General features: G+C 43.3%; 1 protein-coding gene across 1 annotated transcript; it reads right to left on the minus strand.

Moving 5' to 3' along the window:
* Positions 1-5880: 5880 nt before the first annotated feature.
* Positions 5881-10185, minus strand: LOC118221016 (fatty acid-binding protein, brain). The gene is made up of 4 exons (XM_035405576.1): positions 9992-10185; positions 9445-9617; positions 6804-6905; positions 5881-6638 (listed from the first exon to the last, which is right to left on the minus strand). The coding sequence occupies exons 1-4, from the start codon at positions 10062-10064 to the stop codon at positions 6588-6590; spliced, it is 399 nt and encodes a 132-aa protein (XP_035261467.1). The 5' UTR covers positions 10065-10185; the 3' UTR covers positions 5881-6587.
* Positions 10186-22900: the final 12715 nt, after the last annotated feature.

Here is a 22900-nt window from a genome sequence, read left to right on the forward strand (position 1 = left end):
CTTCCCAATATCCTTTGCAATTTCCAGTTAATTACTGTAAATTCAAACCGTGTTATGCAGTTAACAGCAAAACGCCCATAATGCTGTTCTGTATCCAGCAATGTGCTGTATATCAATAAAACAGCAGGTTACTGTAGGAATTTCCCTGTAATTTTACATCGATTTCTTACAGTGTATGTAATGACAGCACAAATATAGTCAGATTACCCAGGAGGCAGATAATTGAACCCTGCCCACCTCTTTTCTGTATGCCATTTCTCAGGTCACTAGCAGTCACTCCTCTCCTCTCATGTAGCTCTCTTGTGCAGAGTCACCAATGTGACAGAAGCATAACACACAGCTGTGACTGAGTGACTACTGCAGTCATAAAATATAATTAATAATAATAAGCTTTATTTATAAAGCACCTTTCCTACATTAAAAAGGCAGATGCTATTAGCACCCTGGTGTCAGTAGCCAACAATGCTATTTGCACCCGGGTGGAATATAGCCAATGTGCCTATTTACACCTGAGTGTGTATAGCATGGCAGAGACAAGCACCCAGGTGTCTGTAGCCAACAATGCTATTTGCACCCGGGCACACATTAGATACTGTATGTGTATATGTACTGTATTTATATTTTAGAAACAGCATCAGAGTCCTGATCTGCTGTACCACGAAAAGGACAAAGGTGAGGAGGTGTTTCCATGAGGCCGGACCAAGTTTGACAGTCTCTGCCACCCAGTAGCGGGCATCAGGGACCGCCACATGGACTCACATGGACTCCGATCCCGAGTTGTAGCGTGCTGTGCTTCAGAATCGGGACTTACAAACTTGTTACCATATCCTGTAAGTGGCTAGAGCCACAGCTTGTTGGACTTGTGTGGAGCCAGGGGGAGGGGGCCGGGTGTAAATAGCCAAATAGCTGCCATGTGACTATTATCACCCGGGTGCAAACAGACACTCCGATTCATTTACTTATTGACCTATTTATTTGTTTATAGAATTTAAATTTAAGTCATTATTTCACAAATAATGAGGCGCGTGCGCGGGATTGGACGCATGGGGTACGACTAGCTCTGGTAATTTTGCCTAAATCTGTGGAAATATAAAGAATCCAGACATCAAAGTAGTAGATTTTGAGCCTGTAAATTGAAGAAGTCTAAACATATAATTTCAAGAAAGGGTGCGATTGAAGATTGTTAACGCAGCGTATTGGTTGAATAACGCCAGACGGAACAAACAATTCAATCATGCCCCCAAAGACCAGAGAACAAGGAGACAAGGAGAATAATGAACAGTTAAACGATATCCAGAAAAACATAGAGAACATACTCTTAATGCTTACATCGGTTGAATCTAAAGTGAAATCAGTTGAAATTAAAATGGAATCGCTGGATAAGAAAATGGAGACGATCGCTTCCGATGTGCATAACCAGGGAGTGCGTATTGAAGCACAAGAAACGAGAATCAACACTTTGGAAACAAAGTTGCATATTCTGGAGGACGATTTTGATCTTCTAGAGAACAAATTGCGAATGAACAACTTGTGGGTTCTTAATATACCAGAAGGAGAGGAAAAGGGAGAACTAACCAGCTACTTGGTCAACCTGATAACGGAAGAACTACAGGTGGATTTAACTTCAGCAGATTTGGAACGGTGCCATAGGATTGGAGCGAAAGAGAGGAATGCCAAATATCCACGCGTCGTAAATTTTCAAATTGTAGAACTATCAAACAAAAGTTAATATGTTAAAAGCACAAGGAGAAAAGGAAGTTAAAATTCGCGGCCAAACGAGTCGCTTTGTCCAAGACCTGTCTGCTAAATTGAGAGAAAGAGGCAAGGAATATTTATTAATCAGACAGGCGCTGGATAAACATGAGATTAAATCCCTGCTACGATACCCATCGGTGCTGTGGGTCTGGAAAGGAAGGCAGAAGATGGAATTTACAAGTGCGGATGAAGCCCTCACCAAGTTGAAAGAAGCCTTCCCATTCGAAAGCCTGCAATCTTTAGGAGTAAGACATTATAAACGCGCAGAGAGGAGGGCGCAGCGCAGCAGAAGCAGGACGAAGGTGAGCATCAGTGCAACAGAGTCCCTTTCACGTATGAAGTAAAGACAATATAGACATGAATGACAATTGAAAGAAGAGGAACTGGTCTGGTATTTAGTTAGTAGACAGATAAACCCTAGAGGAAGTAACTTTTACTTTAATGATTATGTTTTGAACCATGGCTATTTACTAAATGGGCAATAGAGGTCCTAATTAGAAACTGGAAATAGATTAAATTTTGGAATTTTTTAAAATTTATTATTTATTTATTATTATTATTTTATTTATTTATTTTCTTCCCTTTCTTCTATGGGTGTGTGTGTATGTAGCTATGAACTCAATTAGGATGAGTGTGTATGAGTTGGTGTGTGTGAGAGGGTGGGTGGATGGGGGTGTGTATGTGCAGGGGCGAGGTGGGGGGGGGGGGTGAGGCAAGGAAAAGGGGAAGAATGGGATTACTTAGGGGGAGGGGAGATGAGGGAGGGTGGGTGGGTGGGGTGTGTGTGTGTGGGAGGGTGGGTGGGGTGTGTGTGGGTGCAAGGGTGTGGTAGAGGGGTGAGTCAAGGAAAGGGCGAAGAATGGGTTTAATTAGGGGAGGGGGAATGAGGGAGGAAGGATGAGTGGGCAGATAGGTGGGGTGTGTGTATGGGTGGGTGGATGGGGGGGATGCGTGTGTGGGCAAGGGGGGGTGTGGTAGGGGGGCGAGTTAAGGAAAGGGGGAAGAATGGGATTAATCGGGGGGATGAGGGAGGGGGTGGATAAGAAGGGGGGAGGATGGAGAAAAAGGGAAAAAAACACTATCTGTTGATGGATTTAGAATTAGAGTGACCTCATAAGTTGTCTATATAATAAGTGAATTGGTTCTGGATTGATTAGGATATGATGCCACATAAATAAGCATTGTTTTATTTATTTATTTTATTTTTTGCATTAACTATTTAATTTTATATTATGTTTATTATTTAAGCGAATAGTGCATCTTACTAAAGGTTAAGATATTTTCCACAGAAATAGGCATTAGAGGGAAGGAGTTGGAGCTTAAAGGCCCTAAAAAGGCCTTAAAGTACAAAAGGTACTCTACTTTATGTTTAATGTATGTAAGTCATTTAATGTTTGCTTAGCCCTTTTTTTGAACAAATTTACTGTTGGATGTACCTCCTATCAATGGTACCTGAACACACAGTTTATTGATGCAATATTTATAGTACTTCTGGAACCATATCATTAATGCAATGAAACGGCCTTAATAAATGTATATTATCTGCTCTTATATGATACGCTAGATAAAAGTTATTTTTAGTTAATGACAGAAAGTAAAGGAAAGGAGAATTTAGATTCGGTAAAAGTAATAACTAATAAAATTCAATGTATTACATGGAATGTCCACGGCCTACATGATGGCACTAAAAAACTTAAGGTCTTGGCACATTTAAAAAGTCTGTCAGCAGATTTTCTCTTTCTTCAAGAGTTACATTTTTAGGGGGAAATTGATTATTTAAAGAGGGAGTGGGTAGGAGAAGCATATGCCGCTACCTACTGCAGCAATAGCAGAGGAGTAGGAATTTTGATAAACAAAAATATACCTTTCTCTCTCTCATCCCAACATATAGATCAGGATAGACGCTATCTAATTTTGAATTGTACCTTATACGGAGAAAAGTATACATTAATATCTCTATACATACCTCCAGGAGCAAAATTGGCTTTTTTTAGATAAGATTCAGAATGTAATAGATAGTACTGAGGCAGGTACCATTATCATAGGAGGGGATTTAAATCATACATTTGATAAATTGGACAGACATAGAGCTAAAAAGGGGAACTTTAGGGAACCTCCAAAGAAGTTGAAAAATTTCATCTCCAGTAATAACTTACAAGATACATGGAGATTATTATTTCCAACAACAAAAGATTATTCTTATTTTTCCCAAAGTAAGAAGAGCTATTCAAGAATTGATTATATTTTCATTTCAAAGAACAGTAATAATGGCAATAGGGAAACGTAAAAGAATAAACCATGATGCGCAACTACCATTTAAGTGGACTAAAAATATTAAATATTTAGGGTGACATATTTAATTAGTGACAATGAACAACAGATATATAAAGATAATTTTATCCCATTACTTAATAATATGAAAGACGCCTTAACTAAATGTAATGATCTTCCCATAAATCTCATAGGCAGAATTAATCTTTTTAGAATGACATGGCTTCCAAGGTTTCTCTTTTTATTTTCAATAATACCAATCACCCCGCCAAAAAAAGTTTTTTAAAAAAGCATATTCTGCCATAACAGATTTTATATGGGCAGGAAAAACTCATAGGATCAAAAGGAAAACTTTACACTTACCTAAATCAGAGGGTGGATTTAACCTTCCTGACTTAAGATTTATACCAACTTGCCACCCAAGGATTCTATTTGCGACATATAGTCAAATATACAAAGGAAGAACAATGGATTCATATTGAAGATGCCCAAGTACATCCCCATAACCTCTTTACATATTTATTTTCAAAGGATAATATTAAGAACATTACAAATTTTATAGTAAAAAATACTGTAACATCATTGAAGAAAATTAAGAGGATACTGGGTGAACCAATATCAGTCCCAAAAAACACTATCTTATGGAACAATCCTTGGATAGCCCTGCAGAATTTAACAATAAATTGGCCTACCTGGAGAACAAGGGGAATAGAGACTTTAAATGATTCAATTAAAGGTAATACAATTATATTTTAAATACATGCAACTTAGAAGCTATATAAATCAGAATTTTGACCTACATTTATTTGGACAGAAGAGCACAGTTGATGAAATTTTATCTGATACCAAAAAGGATAATAATATGATAGGCAACATTTATAGAATCCTGCAGAAATCCTACGCAGTTGAAAAACTCTTGGAAGGTAAGATAAATGCATGGAATCAGGATTTGGGAAGAACAAACATTGGCTCAAAATGGAGGGAGTGCTGGAATATAACCAATTATATTACTGTTAACGAAAATGTACGCTTAATCCAATATAAAATAATGTATAGAATTTACTACACGAGAGATATAATTCATAAATATTATAGTAGTACATCAGACAATTGTCTCAAGCGTAGAACTAAAGATTCACTAGCACATGCCTTCTGGGGGTGCTCTAAAGTTCAGAAGATATGGTTAGACACAGAAAAATGGTTGCCAGAGGTGCTTAAAGTAAAACTCAATTTTAATTCATCAATTTGTTTATTTCATGATGTCACATACAATGTTATAATGAGACACCCTTGGGGTTGGGTAATCCTTTTTTCATTGATGGTATTTAAAAACCTTTTACTTAGACATTGGAAATCTATTAAACCTCCAACACTACAACATTGGAAAAATGAAATGCTTTATTATTTAAATATAGAAAAGATATTAGCCATAGGAAATAACAGAATGGCACAATTTGAAGCTGTATGGGATGAGATAATGAAGGCAGTAGTGAAGGGGCATTCATAGTTATAGTAGGTAAATGTTTAGGAAGATGCCTTTGTTGTTTTTTTTTTTTGTTTTTTTTTTTCTTGGAGGACTGATAAAAATGAAACCGATAATTTGTCAATTTGCAAAAGAGGCTGTGTGAAACGGTAATGGATAGCTAAGTTGTTAAAATTAATAGGGGGTATGATTTGGAAATATAGTAGATATGTAGGACTGAGCAATTATGTGGATTTGTATGTTTTGATGTAAGTTAGTAATGTTTGGTATGTATGGATGTTTTGTATTTATGTTAGGATGTTTTGTGTGTGATGTCATGTTATCTTATATGTCATCTTATCATGAAACAAAAATAAAATCATACAAAAAAGAATTGAAATAGTATTATTTATTTATATTTTATTATTTTTGCACTTTTAGACCTCCACAATTCCTAGCAACTGGCAAGTGCTCATTGATATTTTTTTACTTCAAGGATTTCTTATTGTTGCTATGGTTGCACATGTTATTTGAATTGTTTCCCATTGCTGGGCATGCAATCTATTAATTAATTTAATAAATGAACGTTTTTTTAAAACTTATGCTTTTTTCAGTTTTTTGTGATTTTCAACAATGTCGTGTGACTGCACTGGGACTTCATCAAATGTTGTCCCTTACAAACACCCAGCCTTAATGATCAGTAATCTCAAGTATTTCACCTTAGAATTCACCAGAAACAATCTTTTCACAGGTGTTCTTTATGCACTTAAGCCCCCAATATTCAAATGAAAGTTAAGTTACATCCTTGCCTTCATGGAACAGTTAATCAGAAAAAGACACTCCAAAAAATCACATCCAGAAAATTTATTTCACTCTGTTTTGTACATGTTTACAAACTGTATGATGATTTAGTTTGAAAATCTTCATGCAAAAACAGAAACTCCACAGATTCCGTGTTGTATATAGAATTTCATAAATAGTTTTAATGAGCTAGAATAGTAGTTTTTTAAGTTGATGAGGTGTATCTCAATGCTTACAGAAAAAAAGAAGTTTTTTCTGAGGTCCAGTAAACAGTACTGAAATTTGTTGATTGGTCCAGTTATGCCTTTTCATAGGTGCGCACAGACTGGATGTCCTCAAAGGTCAGGGTCTGTGAACAAAAATTGTGAAAGATTGGTGATAGCTAAGTGACAACTTTCTGTTCAGCATGTTGAAGATATCCTGTGACATCGTTGCTGAATTCTACCTAATCCACAATACATATTATTTCACATGGATTGCACACAATCTAGAAAAAACAATATTCTTGGCTTACCATGACCATTTTCCCGTCTTTGATTTCTCGGACGAACTTTGTCTCTTTGCCATCCCATTTCTGCACGTGAACCAGTTTGTCACCCTCCAAACTCACAGTTGACTATGGTAAAAGGGAAATAACAATAAATAACATAAATCTCCCATCTGTACAAAACCGCTAACATTTTCACCTACCCTACTGAAATTATTGTGCGTTATCACCTGTGTGTCCATAAAAAGAAGCACCATTAGGGAACTTGGTTATTTTAGGATACGTATGTCCATTAAAAAAAGCACTGCTAGTGAACACAGTTATTTTAGAGTACATATGCATGCAGCATGTAGGCCTAGTAGGGTAGCACTTTGTTGCATACCCTTTAATTTCAGTTTTTGTGACCTATAATATTACCCCCACACAAAAAGAATCCCTTGTAAAAAACCGCCCTTTCATTGATCAAATTGTCTTGGAGTCAAAATTTCACACATGGCACAGTTTCGAGAACAAAAGAGCTGGCAAGATCATTAATAAGTATAAATAGCCTACACACCATGTATATATTGTAATATCAAAACTATCTTTTACACAGAATTTGACATTGATACATACAGATAAGGTCTCGGTAGCTCAATGAAACTCCGGTGCTAGTTTTTTACCTTATGTTTAAAAGCTAATTTTACATGAAGACATACTGATCATGAAAGCAAAGTCATTTTTCAAGTAAAATCATAAGAAACACATTAGCATTGTACATCACTTTGGATGAAAGCGCCTGCCAAATAAATGTAATGTAATGTTGTAGCCGTGAAAGCAGCTGAGGTGATTGTCTGGTGACAATAAGCTGGCTAAAGTTAGGTTCCAAACGATGCAGTGCTGTCATCTAGAATGTAAAAGCTTCATAACTATATTTTTACTCTGAATTTGGCACTAAGACATACAGATTATGAAAGCCAAGATAGTGGTCTGCTAAAATAAAATGACAAACATCAATTTATATGAAACTGGCCATAGACTTCCCCTAACTTTCACCTGATTGTGAAATAATGGCTCTAATGTCCTCGCTGTCCAGCACTGAGATGTGTACGTGCATGTTTTTGGAGGGTGGGGATTTGGAGGGAGAGCTGAGGGGAGGGGGTGGAACTTCTAACTCTCTCTTGCTCATTTCTTCAAATTAACATACTGCACCTTTAATTTGTGCACACGATTTATATCTACAACAGACATTTAGCAGACATTCTTATCCAGAGCGACTTTGTATCCATTTATACAGCTGGATATGTACTGAAGCAATTCAGGTTAAGTACCTTGCTCAAGGGTACGATGGCAGTGTCCTACCCAGGAATCAAACCTATGACCTTTCGGGTACAAGCACAGTTCCTTACCCACTGTGCTACACTGCCACTATACTGTGTGTGTGTATATAACATGTCCAGCACCCCCAGCCACCCTGACCAGGATAAGTGAGTATAGATAATGGATGCATGGATGGATGTATATACACACAGGAGATAAATAAAAAATAAAAAAAATAAATAAATGAGTGGAGAACCATAACAAATGCAAATGTTTCAATACAGGTGTACTGCATGATACAATTAAGCAATTAACATCCTCTCATGCTCTGTGGCATGTATAAAAATGCTGAGCAGGCCCAGCTGACCTTGATTTTGAATCAAGATAGCAAGAGAAAAAGATCTATGTGACTTTGAAAGAGGGTCCATTATTAGGGCACGGATGGCAGGAGCTTCAGTCACAAAGATTTCTCAACTGGCTAGTGTTTCAATAGAACAGTGACTAATGTGACATCTGCATTTAGACCTATGGGAAAGACATCAGTAAATGGGGTTAGAAATTGTGCACATTCAATGACCGCGATGCATGTGCACTAGTGCGAAACTTTGCGGGATTTTTTAAAAACTGTTTTGAGGAAAAAACTATTCTGGAAGTCATTTCGTGTAAAATACTTTATTTTTATTTACAACAAATGAAGTAATACGTAATTTTAATAAGTTATATGTCCGTGAAAGGTTAGTATGGTTTTCAGAGTGTATTCTAGCAGTGACTGGATACTAGATGGCCAAAAAACACGATGTCTGTATAATGTAACAGTAGTTGTAGTTATGCCGCCTGAGTTGCTATAACAAAAAACGTGCTTTTTTCTGTTATATTTTTACGGAGTGCCATCCAATGAGAAAACGAGAGCCAAATAGCACACAAATTCGATATCCGTTAACTAAAGCAGGAGACACCGTAGATGGCCACTTGTCACTGGTAGTGCTTGTACAAATATGAATAAAACCGAGAAAGCACATGCAAACACTTGGTGTGTCCCCCTGCGCCTTTTCTGTATGTAAAGGTTCATACGGTTCAGACGCTTTCAATTTCTTAGTGGAAGGTATCATGCCACAGTGCACACAGGGCTTCTGAACACTGTTTAAATATTGCTGCTTATTCAGCAGCATCTTTCAACCGTTCAAACTGCAGTACAGACAATTTAACACAACGTAAGAGGTTGTCGAACCAGCGACGGGCGGGTGCACTGTGATCTGGTACGACGAATGGACATTCAAAATCTGTCTAATGAAAGAATAGGCATGCATGCATGTTCATCGCAGGCAAATCGCATACAGCTCAACGGACTTAATCGAGTGAACGCACTTACTTTGCAATTTCTGTCGTCTGCGGTAGTTTCATCGAACTCCTCTCCGAGTTTGAAACATATTTCAGTGTTCTTGAAAGTACTCAGTGTTTTCACAGTGACTTTCCCCCCATCTTGGCTAATAACGACAGTTGGCTTCGTAACGTTGCCGACTTGTCTTGTTGCAAAACCAACTCCTGTTTGACAGAAATAAAAATAGCGATATCACAGCATCATCAAGTAGCCTACCACTGCAACAATCGTTTCTAAACATGCAAGCAGGTACAACAACGGAGTGGCTGACTTGTAACCGTACAAGACCTTGCGCTGCTCAGTCTTTCCGATTCCCAGTTCTTCCCATCTATGCGATTACAATGGTCACGATAATCCGAAATAGCCTACATGAGAATTTATGAGAGAATGTCATTCAGTGTAGATTATGTGCGTGTGTGTGTGTGTGTGTGTATGTATGTATATATATATATATATATATATACATATATAATTTACTGTTATCTACACTGAATGACATATTTACAGAAATCTTCCGTTAAATTTTCCCATAACTCACCAAGCGCCTTCATGTAGTCATCAAAATTCTGACTGTCCACCAACTTCCAAGTGGCACAGAAAGCATCAACCATGCTGATATACTTTTGAATTCTGCGTGAAACAGAAAATGAGGTTTTTAAAAAGAGTTGATTTGTAGTTGACAAATAGTCCCTGTAGGATTACGTACACTTGCCATTCCCAAATTCCAAACCTACAAATTAATACATCTTCGTGGGGGGCGGAGATAAAGGCAAGGCGAATTCTGTATGACCTGATTGGACGTTACTGCAAAGTCTCTGAACTGTGATTGGTTCAGAAGGGTGGCGAGAACATAGCCTTGTGCATTGGTCATTTATGGGGCTTAATCTCATAACGAGCTTTAGTCAGACGTGTTGTAGCCAGAATGGATAATTAGACATCTTTTGTGTTGACATAATTCGTACTAATTGAAGAACAGCTGCTCATATGTACCTTATTAGTTGTTTTAGCCGGCATATACATACAGTGATTGTAGGTTTTCTTATTAAAAAGAGAGATACCCTTTAGTAAAATCAGAGAATCTACAATTTAAACACATGTGAATTGTTTGATTACAAAATTGTGGAGTACAGAACCAAATCGAGCATAAAATATCTTTGTCACAAACATTATGAAGGGCACGGTAAATCTTTTTTTTTTTTTTTTTTAAACTTTTATATACATATAAACACTATATGGTTAAAGTATGTCACACCCATTGCTAACAGGTGTCTAAAACCAAGCATGCAGCCATGCAATCTCCATAGACAAACATTTACAGTAGAATGGTGGCTCAGTGGCTTTCAACGTGGTACTGTCATAGGGTGACACCTTTTCAACAAGTCAGTTCACCAAATTTCTGCCCTGCTAGAGCTGCCCCGGTCAACTGTAAATGCTGTTATTGTGAGGTGGAAACGTCAAGGAACAACAACAGCTCCATCGCAAAGCGGTAGGCTACACAAGCTCACAAAACAGGATCGCCAAGTGCTGAAGTGTGTAGCACATAAAAATCGATGATCCTTGGTTGCAACACTCACTTTCAAGTTCCAGACTGCTGCTGGAAGCAACATCAGCACAATAACTGTTTGTTGGGAGCTTCATGAAATGGGCAGCCGCACGCCCGCCTAAGACTAACATGTACAATGTCAAGCATCGACTGGCTTGGTGTAATTCTCACCGCCATTGGACTCAGCAGTGGAAATGCATTCTCTGAAGTGATGAATCACGCTTCACTATCTGGCAGTCTGACAGAGGAATCACGGTTTGACAAATACCAGGAGAACGCTACCTGCCCGAGTGCATTGTGAATGCCCGAATGTATACTGTAAAGCTTGGTGGAGAAGGAATAATGGTCTGCAGCTGCTTTTCATGGCTTAGTTCCAGTGAAGGGAAATCTTAACGCAACAGCATACAATAACATTCTCTGACAATTGTGCGCTTCAACATTTGTGACAACAGTTTGTGGAAGATCCTTTCCTGTTCCAGCATGACAATTTTATGAGTTTGGTGGGGAAGAACTTGACTGCCCTCCACAGGGATGAATGAACATCAATCCCTGCATCCTGTAGAGTGTTTCTGATCTGTCTAAAGCCTGCAACATTGGTGCTTATTTTACTTACACTACAGGACAAAGGTCTAGAGGACAGATGAGACCATACACGACTTGTATAAGGGTGACGGAGAGAGTGAAGTGTGGAAGCCCAAAGGAACTGCCCAAGATCCAAAGCACCCCCTCCCCCCACCCCTCATCTGTGAAACATGGTGGTGGGGGTGTTAAGGTTTGGACATGTATGGCTACCACAAGTACTGGCTCACTTGTCTTTATTTACGATGTAACTGAAGGCTGGCTAATATGGCTGGTAGCTGTATGTGGACACCCCTTAGCCCCTTAGTCAGGGGCTGTTTTTCATGGTTTGGGCTGCGACGGATTCTTTTTTTTTTCATAGCTAAGTGAGAAAGAACTTCTCCAAAGTCATGAACAAAGCCGGAGTATGGGTCAGGAGGTCTGTAGGCAGTCACCAGGAGAATAGTCTGAAGAAGAAGGCAGTTCCTACCATAATCAGGCTGAGAAAGGTTTATGAATAGCACTTCAAAGGAATCAAATAAAAATCTGGTTTTGGAATTGCATGAATAAGGTCATTGTAAATGGTAGCAGCACCATTCCCTCTTTGACAAAGATGAGGGATATGACTATATATGAAACCAGGCGGAGAGGACTCATTTAAAGAAAATCTCTCATCCGCTTTCATCCATGTTTTAGTTAGACATAATACAAATATCAGTGATTTGCTCACTGCCTTAGAACTTAGGGATCTTATGTTTAGTGGTCCAAATTTCAGACTGATAACTTTGTGGATTTTAGAAAAAGAGTTATTTATTTTTAAAATCCACAGAATTGAAATAGTGTATCTCAATATCAAAGCACATTTGCCTGATGTTTGATTACATGGCCAATGTAAGGGAAAAATGAGAAATTACAGTTTACATATTTACTCGCTTTTATATAACCTTAAGAAATAATGTTAAATTTCTTTTCTGTCTAACTGAGAATTATTGGGAATGCATAGCCCCTCCGCGTGTTTCTATTTTCCCCAGAAAACTGTCTCTGTATTTCTCCATTGTTTTTAGTCACTGTGACATGATAGCCTTGAAGAAGTCAGAACGTCTAAACAAGTCTGTATCTCAGAAATCCAATGTTTATAACCAATCAGAGACAAGCTGCAAACCAGTTTGAGACAGACAGGTTTTGGGAAAATTCCAGAACCTGCCTTTCGCCTACTTTTAACTGTATAAAATGAATGGATTTTCACCTGTTCTGAGAGCTTTCATACAGACGTATGTTGTGGCGCTGTGTGGATTCTCCTATTCGGCCGAATAAAGGTATCTGAACTGAATATTGTGTGTAAGTCTGTTGGACTCTTCTCACCGACCGGGGAAATTAAGGTAATTTGCACCACAGTACTTTGGCGTAGTTGGCAGGATCGCTAACTTGATTTCCTTTTTCAGACGCTTGGAACAGGGAAATACTGTGCACAGCCAGGATTTTTGAAATCTTGGAAGTTCGACTCTCCGCGGCCTGTAAGTAAAAGGACCAGAGCAGAAACAAACACCCCAGGCCAAGGGCTGTCTGGTGGAGGTGATCAATACGCGATCCGAAGAAAAGAAGGTGAGAACATAATATTCGTTCTTAGGTTGTGGACCTTGGGGTTGGTGTCCCCTAAACTTAGGTTGCGGACCTTGGGGTTGGTGTCCCCTAAACTTATGTTGCGGACCTAAGAGTTGGAGTCCCCTAAGCTTTCAGGTTTTAGGTAACTGACGAGTTTTGCTAAATAGGCCTACTTTCGAAGAGAAACTATTAGTAGGATTAACCACCAGCTGGGGAATTCAAGGAATTCCAGAAACTAGTTACAAAGTCGCGGACTTTGAAAAAGTACTTTAGAAAGATAAAAATAAAAGAAAAGTCAATTATTCGGTTTCAGTTATTTTATAATTATTTTATAATTATTGTATTCTTTGAAAATGCTTGCAAAGAAGACACGCTTTTGCTGCTTTCCTTTCTCGCTGAGCAGGGCTACAAAGTATTGTTGAAGCTGGTTATTGTATGAGTGATAACTTGCTTAGTGTATAAAAATAATTGAAACCTGTGATAAAACATCGGGAAAAAAGACTGAAAGAGTATCCTGAAAGAGTTTGAGTAAACATGGGTTCGCGCACATCTAAGCATGTGTCGGGTGCAAATCCGGTCCTGGAAGGTCAGGCAAAAATAATGAATGATAAATTTGAACCAGGGGTGTTGTTTCAAATGCCGGAATGGGTTTCGCTGGTATTCCCTGGGAAAGGGAGTTTTTCAGGTCCGCAGTTGGAAATCGTGCAGTTAGTTTAATAGAGGGCCTGTAAGGATGCAGAGAACATGAAAACCAAAAATAAAAAGGGCGTACAGCAAGAAAAAGGTGTACAAACAAAAGAAAGGCGGTCAAACTGTATGGAGACGACAATTGTTCTTACATTCCTAAAATAATGTATATGCAGAAAATAAAACCTGTAGGAAATAACAGGCCTACACAGCCACATACACTCACTTAGGGGCGACATAGCTCAGGAGGTAAGAGCGATTGTCTGGCAGTCGGAAGGTTGCCGGTTCAAACCCCGCCCTGGGCGTGTCGAAGTGTCCTTGAGCAAGACACCTAACCCCTAGCTGCTCTGGCGAATAAGAGGCATCAATTGTAAAGCGCTTTGGATAAAAGCGCTATATAAATGCAGTCCATTTACCATTTACTCACACTCACACTTTCTGCTAATGAAGCGAAGAATATATCTACTGGGCTGCAGTGACATCGTCTATAACTCCTTAGCCATTGAAACAATAGTCATTAAATTTTAAAGGTGCGCCAATGAGTGTTGCAGTGTGATGAAATGTGGAGATGTTATATTATGGTATATCAAAATGAATCTTATAACTCTTCAACTATGATACCAAGAATCCAAAAAGTTTTTAGGCAAGCTCAGGGACTTGGCAGTGACCCACTGCAAGAATATGACACCATTTGGCCATGTGGAGGTGCCATATGAAACTACTGAACCATTGCACAATTGAGCAATCTTCTTAAAAGGGGAAACAATGAACTACCAAATACAAGTGACAAAATGCATGTATATGAAATTACGTAATGTTGATTACAGTCCCAACTGAACGGCAATCATGTTGTTTAACAGGTACCATGCAGATCTGCATAAATTCAACACAGTTGGCCTAGAACTGATTTGTAACTTTGAAATATAGTGCCCATATTTAACATAGACAAAGTTTATTGATTCATATGAAAGTAATATTATTATTATTTATTATTATTATTATTATATATGTTATGATATGTTTACTTGTATGTTGATCATGCAATATCTAAATCAAAGCATTTGCTTTTCACTAAAAACATCTAAGAACAACCCCCAAATATATTTTTTAAAAATTGTCTTAAGTTTGATGAAGATAAGCTTGCCTCACATTGAAATGACTAGCTTCTGGTTTAAATTGCTCAATTTCTGAAATACTCAATTTATTTCACTTTCTAAGACAGGACTTTGCCAACTGACTAGAGCCATACCATTAAATTGTATAGATGAGACGTCACAACCAATTATTCTTAAGGTGCTATGGTAGTGTTTGTCAATTCAAAATGTTGCTTGGAATCAGGGCCGTGCACAGAATTTTGGAGCGGTAGAGGCTATCCCACTGGGCATCCAAATTGCATTCCTCCATAGACCCCCTGCACGTCACATGCACTCTATAATTCACACAGACACCTTAGTCTTCAATACATATTACCTTTATTCAAGGAATGAACATTAAATAAACATTAAACATGTATAATCTAGTATAAATCAAATAAAAAAGTTAATGATAAAGATAGTAATTTATTTTACATGTCAGTCCTAAATTTGAGTGTTTTAAGTTCATCTCCTGGTTTATGAACTTGGCTGAGTAGCTTCATAGAATATTGGCAAGTTCTAATTTGGAATGTAGCAAAGTTCATAAGTAGCAAAGTCAAATGCATTACTGAAGGTAGCAAAACCGAAGCAGCGCACAATGCGAGTAGCTTAAGAAATGGCATTGTAAAATGCATACGTAAAGGTTTTGGCCCTAACCACCCTCCATAATGGGCACTTTACCTGCTGCACTTAAACTATTATACTGTACCATCATAATAATAAGAGATGCATAAACATATTGTACTATCTGCCAGATGTATGCTCATAGAAGACGTAAAATAAGGGCTGACAAGGGTATGGTGACGTGTACGCAGTCTGTGTGAAATTTACATCATATTTACTAAGGCTACAACTAATTAAGCAATTTTTCCCTTTCCCCACTGCAGTGTCACTATGACACAAACATCCACATTCTTAAATAATTCAGTTGTGGTCACCCTAGGCCCCCTCCAAAAACTTTAGGTTACTATATAAACCCCGGTTCTCTGAAACATCGAGTGGAGAGATCCACCTATGGGGAATGACATCCGGTCATGACTCCTCAGAAGCATCCAATTGCACCAAGTCTGGCTCTGACAGACAGTAGCGCGTCCAATGCTACAGGAGGCACCGCCCTCCTGTAAGAGCATATAGGAAGCTGCAGCGCTACTTCTCATCAGTGAACATATTCGCTTCTCATGCGCGGCAAGCAGGGCAGTCCTGGTGGATCTCTCCACTCAATTACGATAGTAACCTAAAGTTCTCTTTCATCATCTCGTTTCGAGATCCAACTATGGGGAATTATGGACAACTCCCAGATTGCTCTATGCTCACAGCTGAGAAACTGTCAGGCCAGCAAGTGCTGCCTCCCCCCTTGAGGGGAGGGTGTGTCTGGCACATCCCATGTAAGGAAGTACTAAACACAAAGCAGGTGAGGGGAGATGCGTGAACTTCACACAGAGCTCACCCCCAGAACTGTGTGGGCTACCGAAGTCCTGGTGACATCCAGGCAGTAGAACCTAGCAAAGGTATGTGGAGAAGCCCAGCCTGCTGCTGAACAAATCTCCTGCATGGAGACCCCACGGAATAGGGCCCATGATGCAGCTATGCCCCTCGTAGAATGAGCCCTCAGGCCTTTTGCAGGGCGGGCCCCAGGTGACAAAGAGCTGGTCGCTCTTTCTGAAAGCCTTAGTCCTTGTCATATACGTGTGGAGAACACACACAGGACATAGCATATGCGGCCTTTGATCCTCTTGAGAGGAGTAGGAGGCGGTGGGTGAAAAGCAGCAAGCTCCAACACTGCACACTTGAAAGCTGGGAAGCTTTTAGGCATGAAGGCTGGATTGGGCTTAAGAGAAACCCTATCCATATTAGGGGAGAACATTGCGCACGAGGGATGCACTGAGAGCGCATGGACGTCACTGACTCGCTTAGCCGAAGCTAGAGAGAGCAGCAATGCTGTCTTGAGAGACAGCAATTTTAACTCTATCTCACTTATAGGCTTGAATGGCTGTAGAGACAGAGCCCCCAGCACCAGTGATAAATCCCAAGAAGGGGTGTGCTTTTTAGCGACAGGCAGAGAACCGCAAGCCCCCTTCATAAACCTACGAATGAGGGGGTGTTGCCCCACTCCATAGTCATTGAAACCAACATGACAAGCAGTGATAGCTGCCAGATAGACCTTAATTGATGGTTGAAAAGGATTTCCCTTTATCCATAAGGTTCTGTAAAAAGCATAGCACGTCAGTAACAGAGCACTGGTAAGGCACTGACTGACGAGAGGCACACCATCCTTCAAATACCTGCCACTTATTTTCTTAGTGACCTGGTAGTGGGCGCTCTCGCGCACTGGATGGGGACCCCTAACGCAATAAGGTTATAACTCTCCCATAAAGTGGGTTTCCCCTTGACAACAGATCCGCGCCCGTGTTCAGAATGCCTGGAACACGGGTCGCGCGTATCGACAGAAAGTGATGGCTGCTCCAGACCAGCAGTCTGTGGTCTAGACAGTGGCGCTGGAGGGAGCGCATGCCACCTTGCCTATTGACATATGCAACCGCAGTCGTGTTGTCGCAGCGGATTAGCACATGATGTCCCCTTAGACGGGGGAGAAAATATCTGAGAGCTATCCAAATTCTTAGTAGCTCCAAGTAATTGATGTTAGCTAAGCGTAGCTGGATTGGCCACGTTCCATTCATAATATGTCCCTCCTGAGTGGCACTCCATCCAGAGAGGGATGCGTCTGTTGTCATGACTTTCCTCATGGAACGATCCCGAGAGGGGTTCCCTGAGTGTAAAAGTCTGTGCCTTCCCAGTGACGCAGAGTTTGGTAGCGCTCGCGTGTCACTGAGAGGCGGCGATGGAGATCGCCCACGGGGCTGAGGTGGAGGGATGAAATCCACCTCATAAAGCCCCTCATTCTTAATAGCCCCAGTGGAAGGACCTGAGAAGCCGAAGCCATCAGCCCTTGCAGCCTGAGGCATGTGCAATACTGTACTCTCGAGCCCGGTTTGAACTGAGAGAGACAGACTCCGAGTGACAGACTATCTGCTGATAGTCGACACAGAGTTTAGGTCCAGTCCCAAGAACGTTACATTCTGGGGTGGAGAGAGATTGCTCTTGGGGAGGTTTACTCTGAAACCAAGAGACAACAGATGTGTCAGAACTAGCTGTGTGTCCTGCACAACTCTGACTTTTGAATTAGCGATGATGAGCAAATCGTCAATATAAGTCAGAATTCTGACTGCTGTGACGGTTCGGGTGCTGGGACCCAGGCGCAGAGTGGGGAAAAAAAACACGAAACTCAAAAAGGGGAAAATTAACAAAGACTTTACTAACGGGTAAACAAACAGGGAACAAACAAGGCCACAATGGGCAAAACCACAAACTCAAAAAATAACTAAACAAAGCAGAAAACAAGAGGGACTCACAAATACAGGCAGGGCAGAACACGGTCAGGGCAGAACGCAGGCAGGCAGAGCACAAGGGTAATTCAAACAAACAGGTAGGTCAAACAAATACAAGTCAGAAACAAAATACAAACAGGTAAAAAACACAGGCAGGTACAAAGGGTCTGAAACATCGGAAACAAACACAGGAACAAGAAAATGAAAAAATCCAAAAACACCAGAACACCAGGGGATAGGCACGAACACATGGATTACGAACAAACAATCAGAACGAACCACAAACAGGTAAAAAACGCAGGCAGATACAATGGGTTTGCAAACAGAGATTGGAAACAAACACAAGGAACCAGCACCCGAGTCAAAGGAACAGAGAACTTAAATAGACAAGGGGTAACAAGACACAGGTGAACTCAAAACAATCAAACCAAAAAAGGAGGGGATAACAAGACACAGGTGAACTCAAAAAACAATCAAACCAGAAGGAGGGGAAAAGACACAGGTGGGAACAATGATGGGATAACGAGACAATGAAACAATCATACAATTAACAGGGGGGGAGCAGGACACAAAACAGAAGTGCCGCCATCTGGCGGCCCAACAGGGGAAACACAGACAGGAACACCGGAACATGACAGTACCCCCCCCCCCAAGGGACGGCTCCTGACGTCCCAGGAGGCCGACCCGGGGAGGGAGTCAACAGAGGGTGGGGGCTGGAGACAGGACAAGACAAGAACAGGGACAGAACACGGGAACAGGACTCTGACAGGAACAGGGACTGGACACAGAGCAGGAACAGGACTGGGGCAGGAACAAGACTGGACAGGACAAGACTCAGGGCTGGGCTGGACAGGACAGGAACAAGACAAGAACAAGACTCGGGGCTGGAGGGGAACTCGGGGCTGGACGGGAACTCGGGGCAGAAACAGGACTGGACAGGAACAGGACGGGACTCGGGACTGGAACGGGACGCAGGACTCGGGACTGGAACGGGACGCAGGACTCGGGACTGGACTCGGGACTGGACTCGGACGGGGGAACAGGACTCGGGACTGGACTCGGACGGGGGAACAGGACTCGGGACTGGGCAGGACCCGGGCAACACGGGGAGACTCAGGGCTGGGCAGGACCCGGGCGACACGGGGAGACTCAGGGCTGGGCAGGACTCGGGCGACACGGGGAGACTCAGGGCTGGGCAGGACTCGGGGAAACTCAGGGCCCGCACATCGGGCGACACGGGGAAATTCAGGGCCCGCACATCAGGCGACACGGGGAAATTCAGGGCCCGCACTCCGGTGACATGGGGACTCAGGAAACTAGGGGGGACTCAGGAAACCAGGGGGGACTTGGACAGGGGCAAGGCAGACATACAGGACAGGACTGAGACGGGGCACGACAACACTGGACTGGGTTGGACAAGCCTGAGGGGGAAACAGACTGCCAGATACTGGCACAATCGGGAGACCTACAAGGACAGACACAGGGACAAGCAGGCGGGGAGGCACACAGCGACACCGACGGACACACAAAGGGACAGGCAGACAGGGAAGGCGAGGGGGGAGCCCAACAACTGACATAGGGACTGACACACAGGCAAACAAGACAAAACACACGCGGACTGGCACACTGACAGACAGGCAGACAGGCGGGCAAACACGTTGGCCGATGGGCTGACGGCTTGGGGGGCAGACAAACAGGCCAACAAACTGGCTGACACACATACGGGTAGACCAACAGACAAACAGGCGGGCAGACAATTAGACAGGGGGGCCGGGGAACACACGGACACACGGTTGGGAGGACGAACACCAAAGGGAGAATGGACACCAGGGGGAGCGACGAGACCGGGGGAGGGACGACCACTGGGGGGAGGACGGACTCCGGGGAAGAGACGATCACTGGGGGAAGGACCGACATCGGGGGAGAGACGACCACTGGGGGGAGCGACGAGACCGGGGGAGGGACGACCACTGGGGGCAGGACAGACTCCGGGGAAGAGGCGACCACTGGGGGAAGCGACGACACCGGGGGAGGGGCGACCACTGGGGGAAGCGACGACACCGAGGGAGAGACGATCACTGGGGGAAGGGCGAACACTAGGGGAAGCGAGAACACTAGGGGAAGCACGAACGCCAGGGGGCAAGGTGTGGACACTAGGGGGAGCGAGAACACTAGGGAAAGAACGGACACTGGGGGGCGTGAGAACACTAGGGGAAGCACAAACGCCAGGGGGAGCACGAACGCCAGGGGAAGCACAAACTCCAGGGGAAGCACGAACGCCAGGGGGCAAGGTGTGGACACTAGGGGGAGCGAGAACACTAGGGAAAGAACGGACACTGGGGGGCGCGAGAACACTAGGGGGAGCACGAACGCCAGGGGGCAAGGTGTGGACACTAGGGAGAGCAAGAACACTAGGGGAAGAACGGACACTGGGGGGCGCGAGAACACTAGGGGGAGCACGAACGCTAGGGGGAGAACGAACGCCAGGGGGAGCACGAACGCTAGGGGGCAAGGCAGGCGGCTTAGCCTGCGGGGCGGCCAGAGCAGTCTGCGGCGGCCCCTGCGGGACAACAGATGGGACCGTTGTCCTCTCCGGGGCTCTGGACGGCTCTGGAGGCCTCTCCGGAGCTCTGGACGGCTCCGGAGGCCCCCCCGGGACTCGAGGCGGCTGCGGAGGCTCCCCTGGGGCTTGAGGCGGCTCCGGAGGCCCCCCCCGGGGCTCGAGGCACAAGTACAGCCCGAAACTTGGGTGTAGCAGGCGGCCTCCGCGGAAGGGTCAGAGCAGGCGAGGCCTCCGGGGCTGGAGGCGGCTCTGGGGGCCGCTCCGGGACTTGAGGCAGAGCAGGCCGTGATGGCCGCTCCGGGACTTGAGGCAGAGCAGGCCGTGAAGGCCGCTCCGGGACTTGAGGCAGAGCAGGCCGTGAAGGCCGCTCCGGGACTTGAGGCAGAGCAGGCCGTGAAGGCCGCTCCGGGACTTGAGGCAGAGCAGGCCGTGAAGGCCCCTCTGGCACTCGGGGCAGAGCAGGCCGTGAAGGTCCCTCCGGCACTCGGGGCAGAGCAGGCCGTGAAGGTCCCTCCGGCACTCGGGGCAGAGCAGGCCGTGAAGGTCCCTCTGGGACTTGGGGTGGAGCAGGCCGAGGGCCCTGCCATCTGGGCTGGGCAGGGGACAGGAACACAGACCACAGCTGTAGGGAACCCGGCTGGGCAGCCGGACGGGACCGGCGGGACCCCCGCAGGCCGGACCCTGGGAAGATCGCAAGCCGAGACCCCTCAAAAGGGTCAGGATCCGCCGGCTGATCAGCTGGAGGTCTGGCCGACCGGGAGGCAGCCCGACCACGGCGCCTCCGCGACCGCCCGCCCCGGGCACTGGGAGGTTCAAGCTCCCACCACCCCGATGGCATTTTAAACAAAAAAAAAAAAAAAAAAAAAACCTCTGCTGGGTCCCAAACTGGCTGGTTCCTTCTGTGATGGTTCGGGTGCTGGGACCCAGGCGCAGAGTGGGAAAAAAAAACACGAAACTCAAAAAGGGGAAAATTAACAAAGACTTTACTAACGGGTAAACAAACAGGGAACAAACAAGGCCACAATGGGCAAAACCACAAACTCAAAAAATAACTAAACAAAGCAGAAAACAAGAGGGACTCACAAATACAGGCAGGGCAGAACACGGTCAGGGCAGAACGCAGGCAGGCAGAGCACAAGGGTAATTCAAACAAACAGGTAGGTCAAACAAATACAAGTCAGAAACAAAACACAAACAGGTAAAAAACACAGGCAGGTACAAAGGGTCTGAAACATCGGAAACAAACACAGGAACAAGAAAATGAAAAAATCCAAAAACACCAGAACACCAGGGGATAGGCACGAACACATGGATTACGAACAAACAATCAGAACGAACCACAAACAGGTAAAAAACGCAGGCAGATACAATGGGTTTGCAAACAGAGATTGGAAACAAACACAAGGAACCAGCACCCGAGTCAAGGGAACAGAGAACTTAAATAGACAAGGGGTAACAAGACACAGGTGAACTCAAAACAATCAAACCAAAAAAGGAGGGGATAACAAGACACAGGTGAACTCAAAAAACAATCAAACCAGAAGGAGGGGAAAAGACACAGGTGGGAACAATGATGGGATAACGAGACAATGAAACAATCATACAATTAACAGGGGGGGAGCAGGACACAAAACAGAAGTGCCGCCATCTGGCGGCCCAACAGGGGAAACACAGACAGGAACACCGGAACATGACAACTGCTGTTTATCTCAACGGAGCCAGACCCGCCTCTACACAAAGGCAGAACGCCCATGGGCTTAGGGAGAGGTCGAAGGGTAGAACTGTGTATTCGTAGCAAAGACCGTGGTGGGCGAAGCAGAGAAATTTTGTGAGGGGCATAGATGCCTATGTGGAAAAAGGCATCTTTCAGATCGATTGATGTGAATCAATTGTTGTGACGTATTGACCGCAGAAGAGTGCTGTACATTAACATTTTGAAGTTGTATTGCCTCAAATGTTTGTTCAGCATCCTGAG

The sequence above is a fragment of the Anguilla anguilla genome, chromosome 1 (assembly GCF_013347855.1).
Source record: "Anguilla anguilla isolate fAngAng1 chromosome 1, fAngAng1.pri, whole genome shotgun sequence".
Taxonomy (NCBI): Eukaryota; Metazoa; Chordata; class Actinopteri; order Anguilliformes; family Anguillidae; genus Anguilla; species Anguilla anguilla.